At 33.5% G+C, this 23,531-nt stretch overlaps 2 protein-coding genes across 2 annotated transcripts in view; one reads left to right on the top strand and one right to left on the bottom strand.

Moving 5' to 3' along the window:
- The window catches only part of LOC129914636 (short neuropeptide F), a 209,732-nt gene that overhangs the window by 1,977 nt on the left and 184,224 nt on the right, over positions 1–23,531 (top strand). The gene's annotated exons all lie outside the window — the stretch shown is intronic.
- LOC129915182 (proteasome subunit beta type-1-like) lies at positions 17,588–18,708 on the bottom strand. Its single transcript, XM_055994655.1, has 2 exons — positions 18,688–18,708; positions 17,588–18,609 (listed from the first exon to the last, which is right to left on the bottom strand). The coding sequence occupies exons 1-2, from the start codon at positions 18,706–18,708 to the stop codon at positions 18,217–18,219; spliced, it is 414 nt and encodes a 137-aa protein (XP_055850630.1). The 3' UTR covers positions 17,588–18,216.

The raw sequence follows: 23,531 nt of genomic DNA, 5'->3' as shown, positions 1-23,531 counted from the left end.
ATCCAAAAATTTGTTTTTTGAAAATTTTCTAAGATTTTAATGTAATTTTTACTCAAACGCTTCTGTGTAAAAATTTTCGTTGAAATCAGGTTAGTCTTGTAGGAGATATTCAGAAACCAAAAAAACCGTTCTATGGCAGGTAACGTTAATAACGATATAAAAAGTATTTTTTTTTATTTTAAAAGTTGGCTTTTATGTGTAATACTGCCCACAAAAATTTTAATCAAAATCGTTAGAGCCGTTTTTGAAAAAAAAAAAATAACTTTTCTATTTCCGTTATATGACAGGTGCCGTTAGTTTTGGGCCTAAAAAAGATATTTCAATTTCTCCTCTAGAGAATCATCCAAAACTATTCACTACCAAGTTTGAAGAAAATCGCTCCAGGCTGTCGTTCGAGGTTCTTACAGACAGACAGAATTGCCGGACCCACTTTTTTGGCATTCTCCATCATCGTAATGTCTTGTAAAATTGTTATCTCGAGTTCGATTTTTTTACTTTGAAGCAATTTTTTAATTTTTCGGTATACGAGCGTACATAATGGATTTCAGTGATGTATTACAAGTCAAACAGTGGCAAAAGATAAAAGTAATATAAATTGACATAACACTAGCGTTCTTGAAAACTGGGCTCTTTACGAAGGCACTTTAACTTAACAAATCATTTTTTGTATTCTTAGCACTTTTAAATCTAAGCAAAAAGCGCATTCCTTAAAGATTTATCTGGTGCAGTTTTTCCCCATGTATCTTAAAGTGTATGAGTTTCCTGTTAAACTTTTGAATAAATATTTGTTATGTTTATGTTTATTATTCTCTATCTCATATGAAATTAATTAAACACATGTTTATCACACATTTTTTGAGGAAAATTGGTCGCAAAGTGAAATTTATGGTGCACGGGAACTACTTTTACATGGGAAATAACTTCACATTTTTTAAAGCTAATTCCCACTAAATGTGAGAACCAATTTCATTTTTTCGTGGGAACGAAATTCACTTTTGGATTGAGTTATTACCCACCTCAACCTTTTCCTCATGCCCCCTGACATTTTTTTACTAAAAAAATTTTGCATCAGCAATTTTGATTAAATCTCGAGAAAATAAGTAAGCTTATTGCGTTCACTTTGGAAGACAACAAAAACAATTGATGAAAATTGTCTTTAGTTTCTTTTAATGAGAAAAGAATTAAGAACAAAAAGAACAGTTTCATGAAAATCGTCAGAATCCTGGCCGGGTCATTAAACAGTGTTTAAACACCAATAAATATTCTATTATGATATGAACAAAATACCAAAAACTTGTACTTTTACTTTTTTTTTACAAAATTGGCACATTAAACCAAACTGTTGAATTAAGTTAAGTGAGAGCCGAGACAACGAATGACAGATCCCAGATTGGTTAACAAGTGTATTTTTAAGTGTAGAAACAGAAGAATTGCATATTTTTCGAAAAAAAGTGTAATTCTGCATCATTTTGAATTACCCCCATATAAAACCAAATTGCCCCCCTGTGGGGCGTGGGCCCCACACTGTTTTAGACTGTTGTAATTTACTTTCGAGATTTCGAGATTCGATTGCAGGTTGCAGCCACAAAGTTTATTATATGAGGACTGTGGTATCTACTCTTTATTACAATTATTGTGAGGACAGACGAATAAAAATGAGCAATAGCAAAGTTTTAAAATTCTTTACTTTTTTTTTGCATAATACTTATCTACTCTTTAAAACTAAGTAACAACAAGAACAAGAATTTATTTACCTTCAAAATAAATTGAGCTGGGGTTACTATATACCTACTCTTAAACTCTATTTGATGTCAAACGGAAAAAAAATTTGCCCACGGGAGAATCAATTTTGAGGTGTGAAAATAAAAAACTCGCGCGAATTGCTCGAATTTTTGACTTTGGGTTTGAAAAATTCAATTTACTGAAAGATTTGGAAGACTAATTTAAATAATAACAATTAGTTACAAAAGGTTATTATGGTAAAGTTTAAACATTTCATTTTTATGTCCTTTTTGAAAATCTATAAATTCAAAACTTCCGTGCATTTTTTTCTCTGTATATTTACAAAAACGTTTGCTTTGAAAATCTATTTCACTTATGCAGGACCATTTTCTACGCCAGGGTAAACTTTATTAGTGTTTACAAAGAGCTGTACCAAAAAGTGTTTTGTAACTTTTATTTGAGAAGAAGTAATTTTTTAAATGAAATTATTTTTTAACTTACAGTGTTTAAGTAGGTCGAATGTCGAAATTTTTAAGTCAATAAATATGTTTCTAAGATAACGATAAAATATTGAGTCATTACAATAGCAATCAAAGGTAACGTATTAATCTTAACTCTTTATTTCTCAAAATTGAAATTTTGTGACGGGGTTCAATGCAGCTGCGAGCCCTCCATATCTTATTAATATAAAAAAATCTACACTTTTTTTAATCTTATGATTAGTTTCAAATACCCCTTTTGCATTGTCAACAAATATCAATTGATACTTGATAAAAATAAATTTTGATCTCTTTTTATCTAATTTGCAACAAATTTGAAAACAAAGAATGATGCATTCAGAGCAGTCTACCTGAACTTAAGTTCTGAATTTTTAGAGGCTCTGATGGGTCAGAACCAATCTGACCAATCAGAGCGTGTTAAAATTCAGAACTTAAGTTTGGGTGGCCTGCGTTGAACGCGAGATTTGTTTTTTTTTCGCACAAGCTTGACTGACATGCCTTGTATTATTCATTTATGTAGCATTACAGAAACGGAACAGAACAGGTTCAAAAGAAAAGAAAAAAAGTGTGTGTACACGCGATGGAAGTTATACTTTTCATTCACAAAAATGAAATTAGTGGGTTCATACCATAACAAAACTGTTTTACAATTATGAGCGCTAATTCTTTTGACATTTCTTATCCAAAAGTAAATTTTCATACAAAACGCGTTGGATGCAAAATGACGCAGCTGAGCTTTTGGATTTTTGTTAAAAAATATATAAGGATTTTGAATCAGCTGAGCTTGGTTTGATTACGTAGGAATCTTTTTTTCTATGCAATTTGAAGTCGAAAAAGCGTGCAAAAAAACGGTGTTTCAAAAAACATTAAAATAAACAACTAAAAAATAAATTTTTTATTTTTTTTTTCAATTGTTGGTTTAAATAATTACACAGCATTTGAAAAAAAATAAAAATCAAAACGTTTTAGAAGTCCTCTTCCTAGTTTAAACACTCAAAGTTAAGAAAAAAAATAAAAAAACACACTTTTTTTTCATAATAAAAAATTATTAACTGCCTGTTCTATAAGGCACACCAATAACCCAAATTGAAAATTTTTTTCGAATACTCGAGCTCCAAACATTTGTGAATGCACTGATCTAAAAAGTTTTTCATTATAGACCCACCCGAAAAATGAAAATTGCAAGCACTTTTGCCTAAATGGGCCACTGTGCAACGCCGCGCCACACAGAAGTAGGTATAACAAAAATAATTAATTTTAACACACAAAAAATTAAAAATACCTATGTACTATTATTTCATTACTTTTGTGCTGTGATAATGCAGTACCTTGTTTTTTTCTGTAGAGCAATACCGTGGGTTAAATCTTGGTAGTTCTGATTTTTTACAGACTTGTTTATGTTTATAAATTTGTGAACAATATATTTTTCGGACAAAAGGGTCACCCGCAAAATTGCATAAAATGTCAAAAAATACTGGAATTTGTTTGTTTTTGGTGATTTTACCCCTAAAGGACAAGTTGTTGAAAAATATGCTGTATTTCGCTTATCACTTTCTTACTTACTTACTTAGGGTGACCAGCGCCGTAAAGCGGCTACAACTACAATCCGCTGTGGATTTGGGCCTTAACCAACAAGCTTCGCCAGCCAGCTCTATCTTTAGCTCGCTGCTTACAGTTTCGCACGCCAAGTTGATTGAGGTCCCCTTCCACTTGGTTGCGCCACCTCAGACGAGGTCTTCCTCTACTGCGCCGTCCCTCTGGGTTGGAGTCGAAAACTTTCCGGGCCGGAGCATTCTTGTCCATGCGCTCAACGTGACCTAGCCATCTCAGGCGCTGCACTTCAACTCTTTTGGCTAGGTTAGTGTCCTTGTACAACCCGTATAGTTCGTTGTTATATCTTCTTCTCCAATCACCATTAATGCACACGGGACCAAAAATCGCACGAAGAACTTTTCTCTCGAAACAATCCAGAATGTTTTCATCCGCCTTCGTTAAAGTCCATGCTTCTACACCATATATGTAGCAGGACTGGGATGACAAGGTTCTTATACAGGGACACCTTAGTTGCTCGAGAGATGGCTTTGCTGGTCAGTTGCCTTCTCAAACCAAAGTAGCAGCGGTTGGCAAGATTAATTCTCCGTTTGATTTCAGCGCTGATGTTGTTGTCTGTGGTCTGTGTTTATAGCGGAGCCTAGGTAGACGAAGTCCTTTAATACCTCGAAGTTATGGCTGTCGATGGTGACGTTTTGTCCAATGCGTCGGTGTTGAGTGTCCTTTTTTGACGACAGCATATACTTGGTTTTGCCCTCATTGACCTTTAAACCCATTTTTGCCGCTTCCGCTTCGATGCTTACAAAAGCGCCATTGACATCACGCGCCATTGACATCACGTTCTTCCGATTATGTAAATATCGTCGGCATATGCAATCAGCTGGACGGACTTTTGAAAGATGGTGCCTCAGGTGTTGACGTTTGAGTTCTGTATAATTCTTTTAAGAACGATGTTAAAGAAGTCGCATGACAGTGCGCCGCCTTGTCTAAAATCTTTTTCGACATCAAATGCTTCGGTTAGGTCTTTACTGACTCTAACGGAGCACGAGCAGCTCGCATTCTCCATCGTCATCCTGCACAGCCGCAAGAGCTTGACAGGGATACCGAAACTAGTCATAAGTCTATACAGTTCATCTCTATAGATACTGTCATACGCGGCTTTAAAATCGATGAACATCATGGGTGGGTATCGATTTGATTTGTTCTTAGGGTTTTTCCAAGATCTGCCGTAATGTGAATATTTGATCGATGGTGGACTTTCCTGGTCTAAAGCCACACTGATAAGGACCTATCAGATTGTTGATATCTGCCTTATAGCAGTTGAGGGCCTCCGCTAATTGTTCGGCTGCACGTGGTCTGTTAAGGGACCTAACATTCCACGTGTAGATCCGAAATTCATTGTCCTTATTTCGTTTGCTAGGGTCGTCATCAGTAAATCCGTCCGTATCCGAGACTTGTCGTCGTTCCAAAACTACATCCTACTTCTAGTCGGGTAAGGTCCCCGGCGGCAGAAGCCCCCAACCTGGAGGGCCAGGCCCTTAAATGACTCCAAGGACAAAGGGTTGGCTACTGGAACTGGTGACGCTACCGTTGATTCTAAAAATGAATTCTTCCGCTACCGTCATTTGTAGGAAGTTCCTTGGTGGGAACACTCCTTCGTTGGGGGGGGTAATTAGTACCAACAGTCTACTCCGCGACCTTTCGACAATGGGAGGCCCTTCTGCAAAAACAAGTTTCGATCGCATAGCTCTTAGATTAATAGTAGTAGTCACCGAAGGCCCATCCGCCACGACAAGGCTTACCCCCATGGATAAATGTTGTTATCAACCAAGTACCAAGCTAATTTAATATCGTACCTATAAGTTCAAGAATAAAATTAGATCAAAATTGAGTAATTTGTTCAATTCTTATGTTAAACCAAGTACCCCAGTCAGTGGAAAATTTCGTCATATACCTGTAGGTCGAATTTGAATGAATTTTGTTACATGTTTTTTTATCAAGTTACATGTTAATTACCAAAGGAAAATTTTAAATTACATAAAAATGCACCAATAACTCATTAACATCCCATGTTAGGAAAAAATTATGACAGAGGGCTTTTGTCTTAACCTCTTAACATTTACGAGCTTAAACAAGTTTCAGGATCGTCTTGCACTTAAAGGTAGCGGGTGGCTCGGCACAGTGCCGGTTTAAGCACTACCGGCGCCCCTGGGCAAGATTGCAAGTGGCGCCTCTAAAAAAAAATTCATCTAAAAACAATTTTTTAAAATCACGAAAAAAAGCAATAGCAGATTATGTCTTACCTCTCATATACTTGTTAATGCATTTATTAAAAATGTGCAGTGTATTAACTTAAAAAGGTTAACTTAAAAAAAAAATTAATTATTCATGTCATTTAGGCTCAATTGACAAGACTACCTTATCTCTGACTTTTTTGTTTAAACACATTTAAAGATTAGGTACAGTTGGTTTTATTTGAACAATATTTTTTCAAAAACTTTTTCAACTAGGTACATTAATGTCGTTTTCGATTGGAATCACTCAATGATTCACTCATTCTGAAATCCAATAAAAAACTTTGAATCGCTTCCACCCAATTCTAAAATTTAATATCTGTATTGGTGAAAAATCAAATATTTTGTTTTTGTTTTTTCACTAGGAGAATAAAAAACTTGCAGTACGCTTCTTAATGATTCCAGGCGCTTCCGGACTGCCAATCGAAAACAACATACCTTTATAAGTATAAGGTTTGTTCGTTGTGAGCTCTAGGGCACTCTGGGTCGCTCCGAATTCGTTGTCAAGCGTTTTTTGTAGCTCCTTTTTCAACCAGAGTTATTTCCTGATGAAACTAAAGCTCTGAGGTGTTCGATGTAAAATGAAAACCCGAGAAACTCTGATTTTTTTGACAGTTAATTGAAATGACTTAGAGTCCCCTGGAAAGGGGAACAACGAATAGACCTATTTTTTTATTCTCACACACAAACGTAGTTTTTATGAGAAATGGAGAAGCTGTCAATTTTTGGCATTTCTGGATTTTGGGTTTTCGGGATTTTGGGATTGTGGGTTTTCGGGATTTTGTGTTTTTGGGTTTTCGGAATTTAGGGTTTTCTGGATTTTGGGCTTTCTGGATTTTTAATTTCGGGATTCTGTCCGTCTCCCTTCTCTTTCCTTATTCATTATTATAGGGGCACCTTTGCAAAAATTAAATTGGTAGGAGGAATATTAGGATTGCTTTAGTCTTTCAAAAGAAATTGGGGCGCCTTGTTCTTCAAAGATGAACGAAGATTTTGTGAATGTAAAAAAAAATAAAACATCGATTGGAAAGACTTCGTTATTTATATAACTTTTGTTATATAAATGGGGGGCTGCCCCCCCCCCCCCCCCCCATTTAAACCGGCTCTGGCTCGGCACAAGTTTAGTGTAATTTCAATCGTTATTGAAACAATTATATGGAGAAGCAATCTAAAGGCGAAGTTCACGGTGTACCTTCCAGTAAAAAGTGCCACAATACCACCAGCCACATGCCACCTGCTACATGCAACTTTCCATATGGAACTTGCCACATGCAACTTGGCACATGGATCTTGCCACATGCAAATTGCCGTACAGCGTAGCGTAGTTATTATCGGGATAAAATATTTAAAACAATAGTTATTTTTGACTATTTTAAATAGTCAATCGAAGTACTCGTGTTCTCCAAATTAACTATTAAATAGTCAATTTTAACTATTAAAATAGTTATATGTTACTTTTTAAATAGTCAATTTTAACTATTAAAATAGTTATATGTTACTTTTTAAATAGTCAATAATGACTATTTTATAGTCAATAAAGACTATTTAATGGTCAATAATGACTATTTAAAATATTTATCACGGTTTTAACTTTTAAATTTTTTTTTCTCTGTGAAGGCAGGCATATAGTTTGGATGGAGTTGGGTTTCGATGAATTTATTTTTGTTAAATTAACAGAAAATGTGCACAGCGAGATTTCGTGCGAGTTTATTTTTCATTTTTGCTTCTCAACGATCGAATTTTGGAAGAACAATTAGGAAGAAAGAACAACAATTTAGGCTGTGTGATGCAAGTTTTATGGTTGTGTATTTGTCTATATTTTTACGTGTCATTCATATGTAACTGTCCATATTTGTACGTGTCATTCATATTAGACAATAGGCGTGTTTTTTGGCAAAGCTATCCGCAGCAGGATTTCCCAAATATAAATATTGACCAAAAATTCATATTCACGCACCATGAGAAAGGAAAACATAAACTTATACACTTCGTCAAAATTTTATCCGCAGCTTGGTTTAGCTTCTATTCCTTTCGGCAGCTGCGTGTTGTTTTTGTAATGCATGGAAACGCCAACTGCGGATACGGATAGCAATGCCAAAAAAAAAACACATCTAATGATGGATTTTTTCGTTAGATGAGGATGTGCAACGCACATGCACGCACACCCTGACGGGGAGCAACTGATTTCTTTTTATGGATAAGCAACTTCTCTCACATTGAGTGAACATGTCTTTTTCATTCAGAAATCCCATTATCTACAATCTACAGATGTGTATCTGTTTTTAAGTTTTATCCCGAAAAAAACCTTTTAAAAGGAAATGTAAATAGGTAAACGAAATTCTCCATGTCTTTTCACCATGAAAAATTTTACATTTTAACTTCAAGTTTCCTTAAAAACTAATTTTTGTTTAAGTGCTTTAGTATTTCACATGAAATTTTCCAAATAAAATAATGAAAATTAGTATTGAATGAATTTCGTATTATATTAGTAGTAGTACTTACACAATTTTGAAAGGCAACATAACATATTTTTGAACATAAGCGCATCTCAGAATGTTTTCGGATTTTTATTTTCTATTTATTTATTAAAAGGGTGGTTAGACCCGTATCGAGACAAGAAAAGTTTAAGCGTTGAGCAGCAGTTTAATGAAAAAATTATTTATGCGCAAAATATGAAAGGTCCTTACTAATAAATATTTAGATACATGGCCATTCCCATTACATATTTGAAAGAGAAATTATTTATTTATCATCCACCGCAAGTGCAATCTTGTGGAAATAATTGATAGAATAGATAATTTTATTGATTTAATTAAATATAGAGGCCGTAATTTATGAAAAAACTTCCTACTACGGATATAAAACGTAGTCAATATGAAGTATGTAGCTTTTACAAATTTCTTTAAATTCTAAATTACTTCGTGTATTTAAAATAATAAAGATAATACAAGTAGGTATCTATTAGTATTAAGTATTATTATTATTAAGTATTAGTATTAAGTAAAAGTCTGTAATGTTGTTTGCCAATTTATGTAGCTTATCAACGGTGCACATATTGTCACTTTTTAAGGAAACCGGTAAGCTAAAAATTGTTTTGGAGTTGTTGATGACAATATATACCTATTGCATATTATACAGGAAACAAAATTTCAATTTCTGTAAAATCGCAGAATTGTCGTTATCAAATAAATCAGTTTTATTTGTAATTTAGTTTTATAATTTTCTTATTTTACTTCTCCTGAAAAATAGTGTTTTTAAGGTTGTAAGTTGAAACACTATTTTTCTCGACGTGCGATGTATTGAAAACTGCATGTGGCCATGGAACAGAGGAATAGGTAGTTGACTGCAAAGCCGGCATCGTGGGTTCTACCCCAAAGGTCGGCTGAGCAGCTTTTTTAAATTGCCAGCTTAACTGAAGCCACCTGTCTCTTCATTTGTGCCAAGTGTTTTTTTGTTATATAATATTCTTTATCTTTTTTTGTTGTATTAAAACTGGGTGCACGGTGCAGGGTCATAAGTCCACGGGCCAAAAGTCCATAATGGACTACTGACTCACATGGGTGGGTTATAAGTCCACAAATCAATTATGGACTTACAACCCACCCAAAGGTGTCAGAAACCCACAAAAAAGTGAGCCAGAACTTCCTAATGTCGAAAAAGATGTGGAAGGTGCTTAAGAAATATTAATTTGTAAAAATGTGGATATGTTCAATTTTTTTTTTCAAGAGCATTTTTGTAAATTGATTTTTTAGTTTTTTTATAATTTTTTTTTGGTTTTTGAAAATTTTATGTTTTTTTTTTTAACGGACTCGAGTTTCGTTTGTAAAGCTTTTTGAAGTAATTTTCAAAAACTCGCACAAAGCAAAGCAGAACAAAATTTTGTTCAAATGACGATTAGTTTGGAGTCTCATATTGATATTCGCCATTGATTTGAGAAACTATCTCGCAAACAAAGCGGGCTTATTAATTATCTCACGGAGATTTAAAAAAAAATAAATCCCAATGGATTGGCGGAAAGAGAATCTATTTAAATTGCACAAGCCAAACGAAAAGCGGAAAAAAATTTTGCCCGACGCACACTGGGGCAAAACACTACTAAACGTGGCATTTAATCAAATTTTCAAGTTGAGCTTTGGACTAAACTACCGTTTTATTTTTATTTTAAATAGGATAGAGAATGCAAAAAACGAATGAGAGAGTAAATTGGGACCACGTGATCCTCAGCAGATCGTTACAAAGTGAGCATTTGATAATATTTTCTATCGAAGCCAGACGTGTTTTTTTGTTTTGAGTGATTACCTTAAATTGTGTGCTGTTTTTTACAGTTTGTTGGCATCGAAAAAAAAAAATTGCAATGGAATCAGTAAGCTCAGGTGTGTTATTGTATAGTTTTCAATTAAAAAAAAAACTGTGTCTGTTCTGTATTTACCCAATATCCTAAGGTGTTTAGATGTGTTGGCTGTGACCTGCCGCTTAGTGTTATATCTTTTTGTGAAAAGTGATTTGTCTAGTCTTAGAATCTGCACATTGTAGCTGCTACCTTTTGCTACTTCTTGAGTAGTTAATTTTTTTGTTGGTGACGTCACTCTCGAAAAAAAAAATCAATTTTTTTTTTAATTTAAATTTTAATTACTTCGTAGGCCGAATATGTTCTAAAACTATATCGCTTCCAAGGCAAGAGCTATATGATATAATGAAGAGCTCAAATCTTAATGGAATAGACACGCAAATCGAGTTTTTGAGGGGAGAAATTTTAAAACGGGTCCTTTGTAGAGGTGCTAATGAAAATATTATTAATGATCAAATAACGGATTTTAAATCGAAATTTAAAGTGCGCTGGCAAAAAGCTTGTCGCATAGAAACAAAATTTTTGAAAGCAAACATTGCGTGGCTGCAAACACCTATTTTATTTAAATGTTTTCGAGATTGTAAACGTGGTCGCCCGGAAGTGGCATTTGAAGAAGGATCAGAAAGATCAAAACGACAAAAAACCGAAGAGTTGAGGAGGTCAACGTCTCTCGCTGAGTTGACTTATGCGACTGAAATGGGTTTGAGGGCTTCTGGGCAGTCAAATGCTGCAAAGCCACATCAAAAAACTTTAACTCTATTGATGCCATGATAGAAAGGCCAGTTAAAACAGAAAATCTGCAGTTTGGTTTATCTGTATTGCATGGATGGATCCGTTTTTTCGAATGTATACTACACCTTTCATATAAACTAGAAATAAAGCAATGGCAAGCTAGGAAAGAAGAGCATACAAAAATCGTTGCTGAAACGAAAAAACAGATTCAAAAGAAGTTTCGAGAGCGTTTGGGTTTAATCGTTGACAAACCAAAGCCGGGATTCGGAAATTCCAATGATGGCAATACAGCCCGCCGTTTTTTTGAACATGCAGAAACTTCAGCTGAAATAACAAAATTAGATGTTCAGTTGATAAAAAAATGCATGTAATAATGACAGTAGTTGCATGTGGTCATGAGGTTGATGCTGACAAGTTTCGAGAATTTGCACATGAAACTGCGAGATATTTCGTTCTTAAGTACTTCTTAAGTTCTTAAGTTCTTAAGTAGGCGTTTTTGGTGGGCGTGGTCTCAACAAAAACTTTAAATTTGCTTGCAATCATGTAAGGTGTAATCATGCCAAATTTCAAGTTCTTAGCTTTGATGGTTGATTTGATGCCAGCATTTAGGCCATTCTGCCCCATTGTGCGAGGGGAGAGTCAATTTTGAGGTGTGAAAATAAAAATTCGCGTTTTGCTTGTGCAATTTAAATATATTCTCATGTGAGCAAATTTTTTTCCGCATCGCGTTTACCGAGTTATAACATAAACATCTTTGGTGTTCGGTATTATCATACAATTGCCAAAACGGGCTTTCATTTAATGTATTCAAATGTTTATATTTAAAAAGCTTTTGAAATTATTGTATAAATGTTGAAAATTGAAGTAAAACCAATTTTTGGAAGTTGGTCTTATTCACTTGGACTAATTTCATGGTACACCAATAGAACATTTAATGAAGAAACTTTCGAAAATCGACGATAGTTCCAGCTTTGAATACTTATTCTCGGTTTTCGGGATTCTGAGTTTTTGGGATCTTGGGTTTTCGGTATTTTGGATTTTCGGGATGTTGGGTTTTCGGGATTTTGGGTTTTCGGGATTTTCGGGATTTTGGGTTTTCGTAATTTTGGGTTTTCGGGATTTTGGCCTTTCTGGATTTTGGATTTCGGGATTCTGTCCGTCTCCCCGGTTCAACGTTTATAAATTGGTGGCTAACTTTTACATTCTTTGTAAAGATAAATTGAATGGATAAATTTTATTATTTAGTTAATAAACAAGGCCTAAAATATTCGACCTTATAACACAATAATTCTGGTCATTGTTTTAGTAAGACCTATTTGTTTTCTCGCAACAAATGCCATTTTTCTTGACTTTACAATGTTTGAACAGGTGTAACATTGGCAGTTATCAATGTAATTCATCGAAATAAAAAAAAAATAACAAGCTCAACTCAAATATTAATACCTTGATTTTGTATAAGAGTTTTAGGTCGTAAACAAAAAAAAAAATAAAATTAAAAACAAAATTTTAATAAAAAAAAATTTAATTATTATTTCTGAAAAGTACTAAAAAACATTTACTTTTTAAACATTCTGCTTTACGTATTAAATACCTTAAACCTTAAATTTGTTTGTAAAAAAAAACACGTAGGTACCTATTATTATTTGAGTTCTTCTTATCTCCAGAGTAGGAACATACAAAAGAATTCTTAAAAGCAAGTAGTATTCCGCATCATTTGATAGGTTGCATCAGAAACCTCAGTTTCGAAAAATTAGTTCTTTATACAAGTTTCTGTAATTACTATGATCTATGACGGACGTCCCGTCGCGTGTCGTTAGGAATTTTGTTTAAGTTCTTATAGACCGTGTTGACCTTTGTCCTTAAGCCATTAACGTTCTGGTAATATGGCCTGGCTAGTGAATAAAGAAGAAGAAGAAGATTGGTTTTATAATACAAATTCTAAATAGGATAAGTCGGGCGAATATGCCAGTTTGGGTAATATAACACATTTCAATATTTTACACTACAAAGCTCATTATTGGCAATTCTGACAATGCAGTTCGCTCAGTAATGCTTAGTTCACCTGACACATAGACGCTCAAGCTCAAGTCATTTGTTAATTTATTTTTGAAAATATTCGAGAAAATATAAATCCAATTATCTTTTTATTAAACTTAGTTTGCTTAAAAACGTTATTTTTTTTTTATTTTTTGGCGTTGATTTTTGTTCAGGGATGTTTTCATATTTTTGGAAGTGTTAGGGTAAAATGCCACATACGTTTGACACCAACAAAATAAAACAGAATTAAAAGAACAAAAAGGAAAACGAAAGTGAAAATGACACTTCCGAGGAAGCAATACCTACCAGCATTATATGATTCCTCAAGTGCCGGAGAGGATACAGACAACTTTTGTCCAATTTGTGACCTGTGCTTCTCCGAAAAATTCGGAGCAAGATGTGACCGTATTTAATGCTCTTAATGCCAGAGATCGATGCACAAGGACCCGATGTTTCACGCTATTAAAATTAAAAAAAAACTATACTGCCTAAATGTCCGCCGGCATATCCGCCCGCCAGAAGTGGCATATTCCCCTCACATGTGGGTAAAATGGCCCTTTTTAAGGTTTGTTGAAGATTTTTTTGGTGCTCATAGACTTAGACAGTACATGTCCTTATGTACATGCAACATGAGAGTATCACATTAGTTTTGCTATTTATTATTTTGGAAAATAACTTTTTGCCATTCATATTTCTAAGTTGTGTTGTTTTTGACACGAAAATACCTACTGAAAAAAATTGTTTTAATATTGATTTTCATAGATTGGGTTCGAAAGGGTTAATAAGTTACCAATTCTGAATCTGGAATGATGTATATTTCGCATGGTTCCGATAAATCATTTTAATGACGTTAGTTGAGGGATCAGCTTAGATTTTTTTTTTCTGTGCGATAGTTGAAAAGCTCTTGGACATTTAAAACAGCTATTCTGAAAAGTCAAGATTTGTGAGATCGGCGGGTTCAAACATGTTCGTGGCTTAACTGTTGGTTGCATGACGGATTGCTTTTTGACAGCTCACCTAAAATTCCTAGATTTGTTCGATATTTTCTCGCTGAATGTGAACTAAGGATGGTGTCTTATGATATAAAAAATATTTATATCGCTGATTCGGTAATTAAAAACAGTTCTATGATTTTCGAAAAATAAACTTTTTGTTAGACCTTGAATTTTAAAGTTAAACATTTGAATTTTGTCATCCAAATCCTTTTTAAGAAATTTAAACTTTTTCGTTATTTTTGGTCCTTAGAATATCAATTTGAAAAATCCCTCTGGAGAGTCTCCAAAATTGCTACATACACCAAGTTTGAAGTTAATTGGTCCATTTTTAAAATCGATTTCTATGCGCAGCTGTAAACAATAAGGTAAGATAGATCTAGCTGGCGAAGCTTGTTTGTTGTGACCCAAATCTACAATGGGATGGTAGGCGCCTTAGGGTGCTGTTTACCGTAAGTAAGTGAAAAATTAACTTTGAAGACTACATATTTCGCTTTGAATGCTTTAAATAGACGTGAAAACACTTCTTAAGATCTTAAAAAGAATAGATACCTGATAAAGAAGAAATAAAGAAGCCATGCATGAATATCTATTTCTGATGGACGTTTTCAGATTTTTTTTTTGAATAGTTAAAAAAAAAATTGAAATTCCTTAAATCTTCTCTATTGATTCCTTTATGAGGATATCAGCGCCATTTAATATAATAGTTTCCGCATCCCGCCAGAAAGATTTCATATACCTAAATTAATTGATATGAATTGCAAATGATCAAATGCATCCGTGGGAGTTGTGCAAGTCACAAGAATATTTTAGCATTTTTTCATTTAGGTATATGAATATCATGGTCTGATTCAGGGACTTAAACTTGGGTTGTTTGTCTTCAAACATTATTCATTATACTCACAACGACGAGGTTAAGGTAAAAATAAATATAATATAGGTATATATACATTAATGGAAAATGACTACAATAGAATATAAATTAAAAATAAAATATTGATTTTGACAATGTGTGTCTGTGCAGCCACAATGAATTCATGTGTGAAACAATCCTTTTTCTATCTACGATGAGATAACCGTTTTAGGTCATCAAAGTGTGTTGTAGTGTTAACTTGTCTAATATACACTTATAAATGCATTAAAATATAATAAAACGAAATATATTACGAGTAGGTATGTATCTACATTAGGCCGGAGTGACATTGTGTGGGGGAAAAAATAAAATAAAAAAATAAAAAACATATCCCCCGCCGAAAGTTTAATTGTAGGTAGATATGTATATTGAAATAGTTTTAGTGGACTCTTTTAAAGAATAACCTGTTGAGTTGTTAAATGCTTTTATAAGTCTAAATAGAACATAATATGTATATTTGATGTATTAATGACCTTTTGGTACTGATATTGGTACTGTCACTGGGATGAAAGAACGAACGCTGGATAATTGCTTATAATTAGTCAGAGATAATTGAACTCTGGGCATCGATATACATTAAGGATATTCACTCATAGATGTAATAGCAAATGTGGTAATTCGAGGTATATTTATGTAGTAAATTAACTGCAAAGCTAACTTTTGTTGATTAACCGTTTTAATTTAAAACACAGACATCATCTATTGAAGTAATGAGGACATTTTTAATAGGAACAGCCTAACAATTTCCATTCCTCAATAAAATTGAAAAATACTTTACTAAGAGATTGTACATTGTACTGTAGGATTTGGAAGTAAACAAATCGAATAACATGCAGAGGCGAACGTTGAGTTGCCGGGCCCCCGAGGCTTCGAGGTTCAAGACTAAATTTTGGGGCTCCTTTGATATTGGGGGCCCCTCCCTTTTATATCGAAAAAAAGTACGCCCCTAATATATCACTTGTTGGTCGCTAAGATTATTCAAGTAACATTTTTCTGGGCCCTAAAATAATATTAAATTCTTATTCCAAAAACACTGAAATAAATTTATAATTTTTATTTGAGGCCCCTGACGTAATAGGTATATATTTTTTTAAGGTGAAATATTATGTGGCTAGCTACCAATTCATTCTGCATTGCACTGAAGAATATAATTTTACTATCAAATGTTCGAAGTGATTCATGTCAAATATCTTATCCTTTTGCTTCTTTAATTTTATAATAAGTTCAAAAACGACTCAACTAATTTTTTTGCAAATTTCGTCAACACGTTTATATGCAATGTTTAAACAATGTTGCATACTAAAAATTTTCATTAGTGTTCTAATTAATTAGTTTCAAGGAAAAAAAGTGGAGCAAATGGAAAATTTCCGGAGTAAATTTGAAAAAAATTTTTTTTAATAAAAACTAATAAAGTCTTAAATTAAAGTCAATTTGGTTCATAAAAAGGAATTATTTTGAGATAAATTCAGCTTGGATCAATTTATATTGTTTTATAAACCTTTTTAATGCAAGTGGTGGTTCATAAATGTGAAATTCTAAAATAAATACAATTTCAACTTTAAATATTCCAATCCGGTTAGTAAGGTTAGTTAAGGTTAACAACTTTTCTGTGTGGAAAAAGTCGAATACATATATCTCGAAAAATCAGAGCGTTGGAGTATATCTTTTTTTCTCATAAATGGAGCAAATTTGCTTCAATCGGAGCAAGGTTTGAACGCTGGTGTGAAGCAGTAAAGTGAGAGAGCTGTGATCCTATTCGAGATCATGATGTCGTCGATAATGGAGAAGAAGTTTAAATTCTAACCAAGATAATGTTTTAATTAAGGAGACAAGAAATTAGTTTTAAATTCAAACTTCTTATATTTTAATATCTTTGATTATATTTCAATGTCTTTTGCTTAAAAAAAGGATTTTAATACAAAAATATTTGAAACTAAAAAAAAAATTATTCAAAAACTGAAAAACTGTGAAATTGAACCGCTACTAACATCTCTCTCAAATAACTGGTTCGATTTGAATGATTTCTATACAGTAATAATCATTTTTATCACAAAAACAAAACCGACTCTGATGGATCTCATACTTAATATAGCCAAAACTGAACGAAACTCCAATGGGAATACACTGCAGGCACCAGCTTTCCAATTATCAAAATTGGTTTACTCAGTCCAAAGTTATCAAAAAGCAAACATACAAAAAAAAATTACAGACTATTGGAATATGTACCTCCTCCTTTTTGGAAATCGGTAAAAATAATTTATTTTGATTTATATGTCAATCAAAATTTTCATGAATTACCTACATTTTTGGATTAAAAATAAATATTTTTTTTTGAAATATATATGTATATAATAATATAGCCAAAACTGAACGAAACTCCAATGGGAATACACTGCAGGCACCAGCTTTCCAATTATCAAAATTGGTTCACTCAGTCCAAAGTTATGAAAAAGCAAACATACAAAAAAAACGTGTGTGTACACATGTACACGCGACTGAAGTTTTACTTCTCACTTTTTTTTTGCAAAACTACAAATTTTATTTCTAATAACATTCATTAATTTCTAATAACATAGGGTAGAGTTGCCTATTTTCTGCCGTCTCCAGTTTCCGGCCACCTTTCGAAAAATCGTTATAACTAGTGATTTCGAAGGCGTTTATTCCAAATTTTCCCTCGTATGCTGTTCTAACAAATAAGAAAACAGCATAAGAACAAAATTTTGGAATAAACCCTATGAAATCCCTAGCTATAACGATTTTCCAAAAGGTGGCCGGAAACTGGAGACGGCCGAAAATAGGCAACTCTACCCTACCTAATAAGTTCAGGACTAATGATATTGCAATAGAAAACAATACCATTCTGATTAAAGAAAGCTCTTCAAAAATTTCATATCTTATTTCACATAATTATGTAGATTAAAAAAGAATCGATTTTTTGTTCAGTACAACAGACTTCGCGAATTATTTACGACAAGTAAAACGCAATGAGATCGATTTTAATTCGATTTTAGAAGAAGTTTGTGTATGGCTTTTCATTCTTTTAGTTGAACTAATTTTATTAACCGGAAACCACCAGTACACAATTACAAATTGATAAAAAAAATACTCACATCTTGAGTTCTATTCTTTAATCCTTCCTCAAAGGAATCTCCTTTGCCTCAACTCCATCTTTATTAATGATATTAATATAAAAAGCATCGCCAGTGTAGATATCCCTCTCAGCTGCAGAAATGAAAGTATCAATAGCAACGGCAGTAGCGCGTTCTTTAGTCAAAGCTGGCTTCTCATCCAACAGCATATTCTTGTAACCAATTTGGTTATCCAATACTGGCTGCAATAGAGGTCCTGATGACCCTCCAGCACGATACTTGGCACGCTCACAATGACCAATTGGATCGTAGCTATAAACAACACCCTTGCCTTCACTATCTAAACCAGCCAAAACATTTGACACGTAATATGGAATGAAACGCTTGTTGTACATTAGAATGGACAACATTTGAGCAACAGCATCAGTGTACTAATTTACATGTATTATAAAATTAATGATAAAACTAAATTCAAACAATTTAATTAGTTGAAGGCTAGTAGGTGCGACCAGTCGACCAGTCAACAACATGTTTTTTTATATATCTTATATTAAAAATTGCTTTGGAATGTTAAAACTTTTAAAAAATTCATAAAAAGTAAGGAATAAAAAAACTTAAAAAAAAAGAATAGGTAATATGAATAATACATAATATAACTCTTCAAATTATTTTGAGCTCAAAAGGAAGTGTTCTATTTAAATATTAAATACGTAGTTGTATAGCAAAGAATTTTTGGAAAAAAAGATTGAAAATCGTTTGAACCTTTTCATAAAATAATTTTTTTTTATATTTAAAAAAAGAAATATTTATCGACACAGAAAAACAAAGTTTAAAAAATTGATCAAAAAATAACAAAAAAGAACATATGACAACGTAATTTCGGTGATTTATCGGAAACCGATGCTATACCAGAGAGACAGACAAGGCAGTTGCCTTAAAATAAAGAAAAAATACTGTGGTGTGTATATTGCTTTTAACATTGTTACTTTTATGCTGGGTATTTTTATTTAAGAAAAGAGCAGAAAAAACTGATATGTATACTAGTGTGATCCTTATTTGGGACATGCAGTTGGATAGCCGCCATCAGGTTGGAAATATTGAGAAAAATGTTCCCTAATTTTTTTAGATTTTTATTTGACTTCCATCAACGTGAAATGTTCGTGTAAAACGCTATTTCCTTTGATTTTTTATATAATTTTCTAATTTTATTTGGGGTTTTCCGAATTGTACCGGGAGACTAGGCGGGTGAAATTAAAATTCGCAAAAATTAGAGAATTTTTTTTTTCGCTATTTAGAACTACCTAATTGATGGATATCTACCGTGGAATTTTGGCAAAAAGCAATATAAGAACCACCTTAAGGTATATATATAAGACCAAGTTATTTTTTTGAGAAAGTGTCCACAATTAAAAATTCATACGGTGATATTGAGGACATTATGCCATCTGCTAGCGTCGACAGAGATAAGAGATATTATAAGATTCTTAATTTATAGTTTTTAAAGGTCGTGTTCATCACCCTTTTACTGTATATTTTGAAAGCTTTCAATGTAAAATATTTTCAGTATGTAGTTTTTCCGAGTTTAATGACTTTAGCAATGTCTCAGTCCCATCACCTTGTTTTGAAAGAAGCACACGAACAAAAATCTATATAAGGATTTCAAAATAAAATTTCAGAGTGAAGAAATTTCACACAAAAGTAAAGTAATTACAACAAAATCATCTCCAGCAATGGCTACGATGCTCCCTCCATTAAATTCATAGGGAGAGAAATCATCATGTTGTACACCGGGAACACGGTATTCGGGGAAATTTCCAGCACTCAGCATATTTTATTTTGTTTTATAAATGAAATTGGGAAAATAGATTTTTATGAAGCAAAGAAATTTTTGCAAATGCCGCTGATGAGATGACAATTGCAGGGAAGCTGCCTATGTAATCAATTTATATTGAAGGTTTTGAATGAACAACAACAACTTGTGTGTATTTTCAAATAAGGGGGGTTCACATTGACCAACTTACCGGACAGACCGGTTGTCATTTGGCCTGATGGCCGAATTATATTTTTCGTTCACACTCATCAGACAATTTTCATCAAAACCCATTTTTCAGCTTATTTTTAATATATCTTTACACTATTCTGTTCTCAAATTAGAGAGAATGGACTATCACTGTCTGCCGGACAGACATGTCGTTTAATAGACTAACATGTCCGTCCGACCACCAAAAAATCAAATTTTTTTGAAAACCATCCGGCAAATCGGACAGGCTGTCGGATGGGTGTTCACATTATCAAAACAGCATCAGATCAGACCAAATGGCGGCTGGTCTGTCCGGTAAGTTAGTCAATGTGAACCCCCCTATAAACAACAAGAAACAAGAATCTTATGTCAAAATTCAAATAAAAAAAACACTACTGGAAAAGTCAAAATGACATTTTCCTATAGCGTACATAACTCAGCAGCTACATGTGCATTATTTTTGTGTGCATTATTGTGTCTGTTCACACGTGAAGAACGTCTAGGGTTATCATACGTGAAGAATAACTTCTGCGTATTTTGTTTTTCATTTTATGTTTAGAGAAAAATATAAAAATTTATGTTTTTTTGCATCTTTGTTTAAAATTTTGTCACAAAATGAGTTTGTAAATTTGCACTTTTCACTTTTGGCAAATAGAAGTTATGCGGAATGACGACACCAGAAAGAGATGCGTACCTACGGGAACGGGTAGTTGTATGAAAAAATTCCAAACCAGAAAGTCAAAGTTCACGTGTGGAAAAGTTTCTCATGTAAACGTCGGTCGTCGCCGTTCCAGCTTGGAATTTTTCCACACGTGAACGTTGACGTAAATCACCGGTTTGGAATTTTTTTTCATACAATTTCCCGTGTGGAACTGTTCCGGCTTGGAATTTTTCCCTACCGTAGTGCCACCGTATTCACTTTTTCGATTTTGGTTTACAGCTGTGGTGAGTTAAAAAATTTATTTTTCCCAAAAAATCTTAAAAAATTGGGTGATTTGCCTACGGCCTCTAATGGCCCTATTCTGGCAAACCTCACAAGTTATGAGGACCTCACAAGGTGAGCTGATTTTGATTTTATGAGGTTTTTTCGTCACAAAAACTTTCGAATTTGTGATCTGCTCTGAAGGAGGTCACAACTCACAAGTTGGATTTTTGCTAGTAAGAAGTTTGTGAGAAATAAATTCTTACAAAATCGAGTTATGATCACCTTGTGAGGTTTTTGTGACTTGTGAGGTTTGTATGAAAAAAATTCCACATCTGAACGTTGATGTGTCAGTTTGGAATTTTTTTCATACAAGTACCCTCACCGCTACCCGTACCGCTACCGCATACCCTCCGGTGTGGCCAAGCCTTAAAGGCTTGGCCACACCGGAGGGTACATGCGGTAGCGGTACGGGTATTTGTATGAACAAAATTCCAAACTGACACATCAACGTTCAGATGTGGAATTTCTTTCATACAAATACCCGTACCGCTACCGCATGTACCCTTCGGTGTGGCCAAGCCTTAAAGGCTTGGCCACACTGGAGGGTATGCGGTAGCGGTACGGGTAGCGGTGAGGGTACTTGTATGAAAAAATTTCCAAACTGACACATCAACGTTCAGGTGTGGAATTTTTTTAGTACAAATATCGTTACCGCTATACCGCATACCCTCCGGTGTGGCCAAGCCTTTAAATCTCCCCAAAACAAGATTTAGGCCGTTTTTGAATTGGGTTAAATACTTAACCTCTGTTAAATTTTTGACACTATTGTGGTGAATAAAAAATGTTAAGTTGTTAAAAATTTAATGGGCTCTGGGACCAGGTTAAATTTTGTTGGCAGATGTTTTTTTTTTTATTGAAAAGGAGTAGTATCATGGTAGAAAGAGGCAGAGAAAAATATTAAACAATAAGCTATACAACTGAAAATTTTTTTATTCACCTCAATAGTGTCAAAAATTTAACAGAGGTTAAATATTTAACCCAATTCACACACGGCCTTATAATCGAAATCGAAAATGAGGAAATCAAACATACCCAAACACACAGATTTTGATGTGCTGAACGCACTCATTTTCTTTTTTGACAACTTATGAAAAAAATGTCATAATAGGGGGGTTCACATTGACCAACTTACCGGACAGACTAGCTGCCATTTGGTCTGATCGGATAGTATTTTGATAATGGGAACACACATCCGACGGCCACCCAACTAACTATTTCGATGTTATAACGATGGTGAGAAGCTTCTCGTCATGACTAATTTCACACCTAAAAGACTCATATAACCCTGTTTATCATCAAAAAGGCCCCCTTTTTTCACTCCTATTAAACTTATGAGAAGTGCAATGAAATACTCCTGTAAAGTTTCTCATCAGTAGCCGAAAGTGGTATTCGATCCTATAAGTGTGGGAAGAAGTACACTGTAAGACTACTGTAAAGTTTGTCATCAACAAACTTAAGTGGAGGAGAAATAAAAGGTGAGTGAGGATATAAAAGGAGTGGAAATAAAACGAGGAGAAATAAAAAGAAATTAAATTGTGTTGCATTTATGTTGATTTTTATTTAAGTATTAATTTATTTTTAAAAAGTTTATCTGAGGAGCTAGGCCCAACTAGCACAACAGCTTTTATAAATTGAGATCTCTACTACTAATACTACTTTTTATACAGCTTGTATTGAGCTTGCTTCAGAATTTAATTTCTTATAGAAGTTCGAACTTGTTTAACAACTTCTAATAAGTTGTTTAAATACTGTTAAAGAAACTTAAACGAAAAAAAAAAATTGTTTTCGGAAAAGCCTGCTTAATGAATTTATACAAGCTTTACAGAAATTACCAAGTTTAGTAATTGATTTTTGGTTTTGATATTGAATAATCTAGCTCGGACACTTTTTGGTTTTGACATTGAATAACTTAGCTCAGACATTTTTTTTTGACATTTCTGATATTTGAACTGATTAAGTTTTTGATTTCATTAATGAATATACTAGGATGGCCGAAAGTAAAAAAGAATTCTTTTTTGTTTTTGTAGTTGTTTTTTTTTTTTTTAATTTCGATAAGACATGTATTAAAGAGCTATACAAGTTATCCGAAGCTATCTGTCAAATCTCACAGCTTCGGTAAAGCTTCATTTAAACTTCTTAAAGAGTTTCAAACTTTTTTATTCACCTCAATAGTGTCAAAAATTTAACAGAGGTTAAATATTTAACCCAATTCACACACGGCCTTATAATCGAAATCGAAAATGAGGAAATCAAACATACCCAAACACACAGATTTTGATGTGCTGAACGCACTCATTTTCTTTTTTGACAACTTATGAAAAAAATGTCATAATAGGGGGGTTCACATT

This window comes from Episyrphus balteatus, chromosome 3 (assembly GCF_945859705.1).
Source record: "Episyrphus balteatus chromosome 3, idEpiBalt1.1, whole genome shotgun sequence".
Classification (NCBI taxonomy): domain Eukaryota; kingdom Metazoa; phylum Arthropoda; class Insecta; order Diptera; family Syrphidae; genus Episyrphus; species Episyrphus balteatus.
Note: the sequence above shows the minus strand (reverse complement) of the source record. Positions and strands in the feature narration are given on the sequence as shown.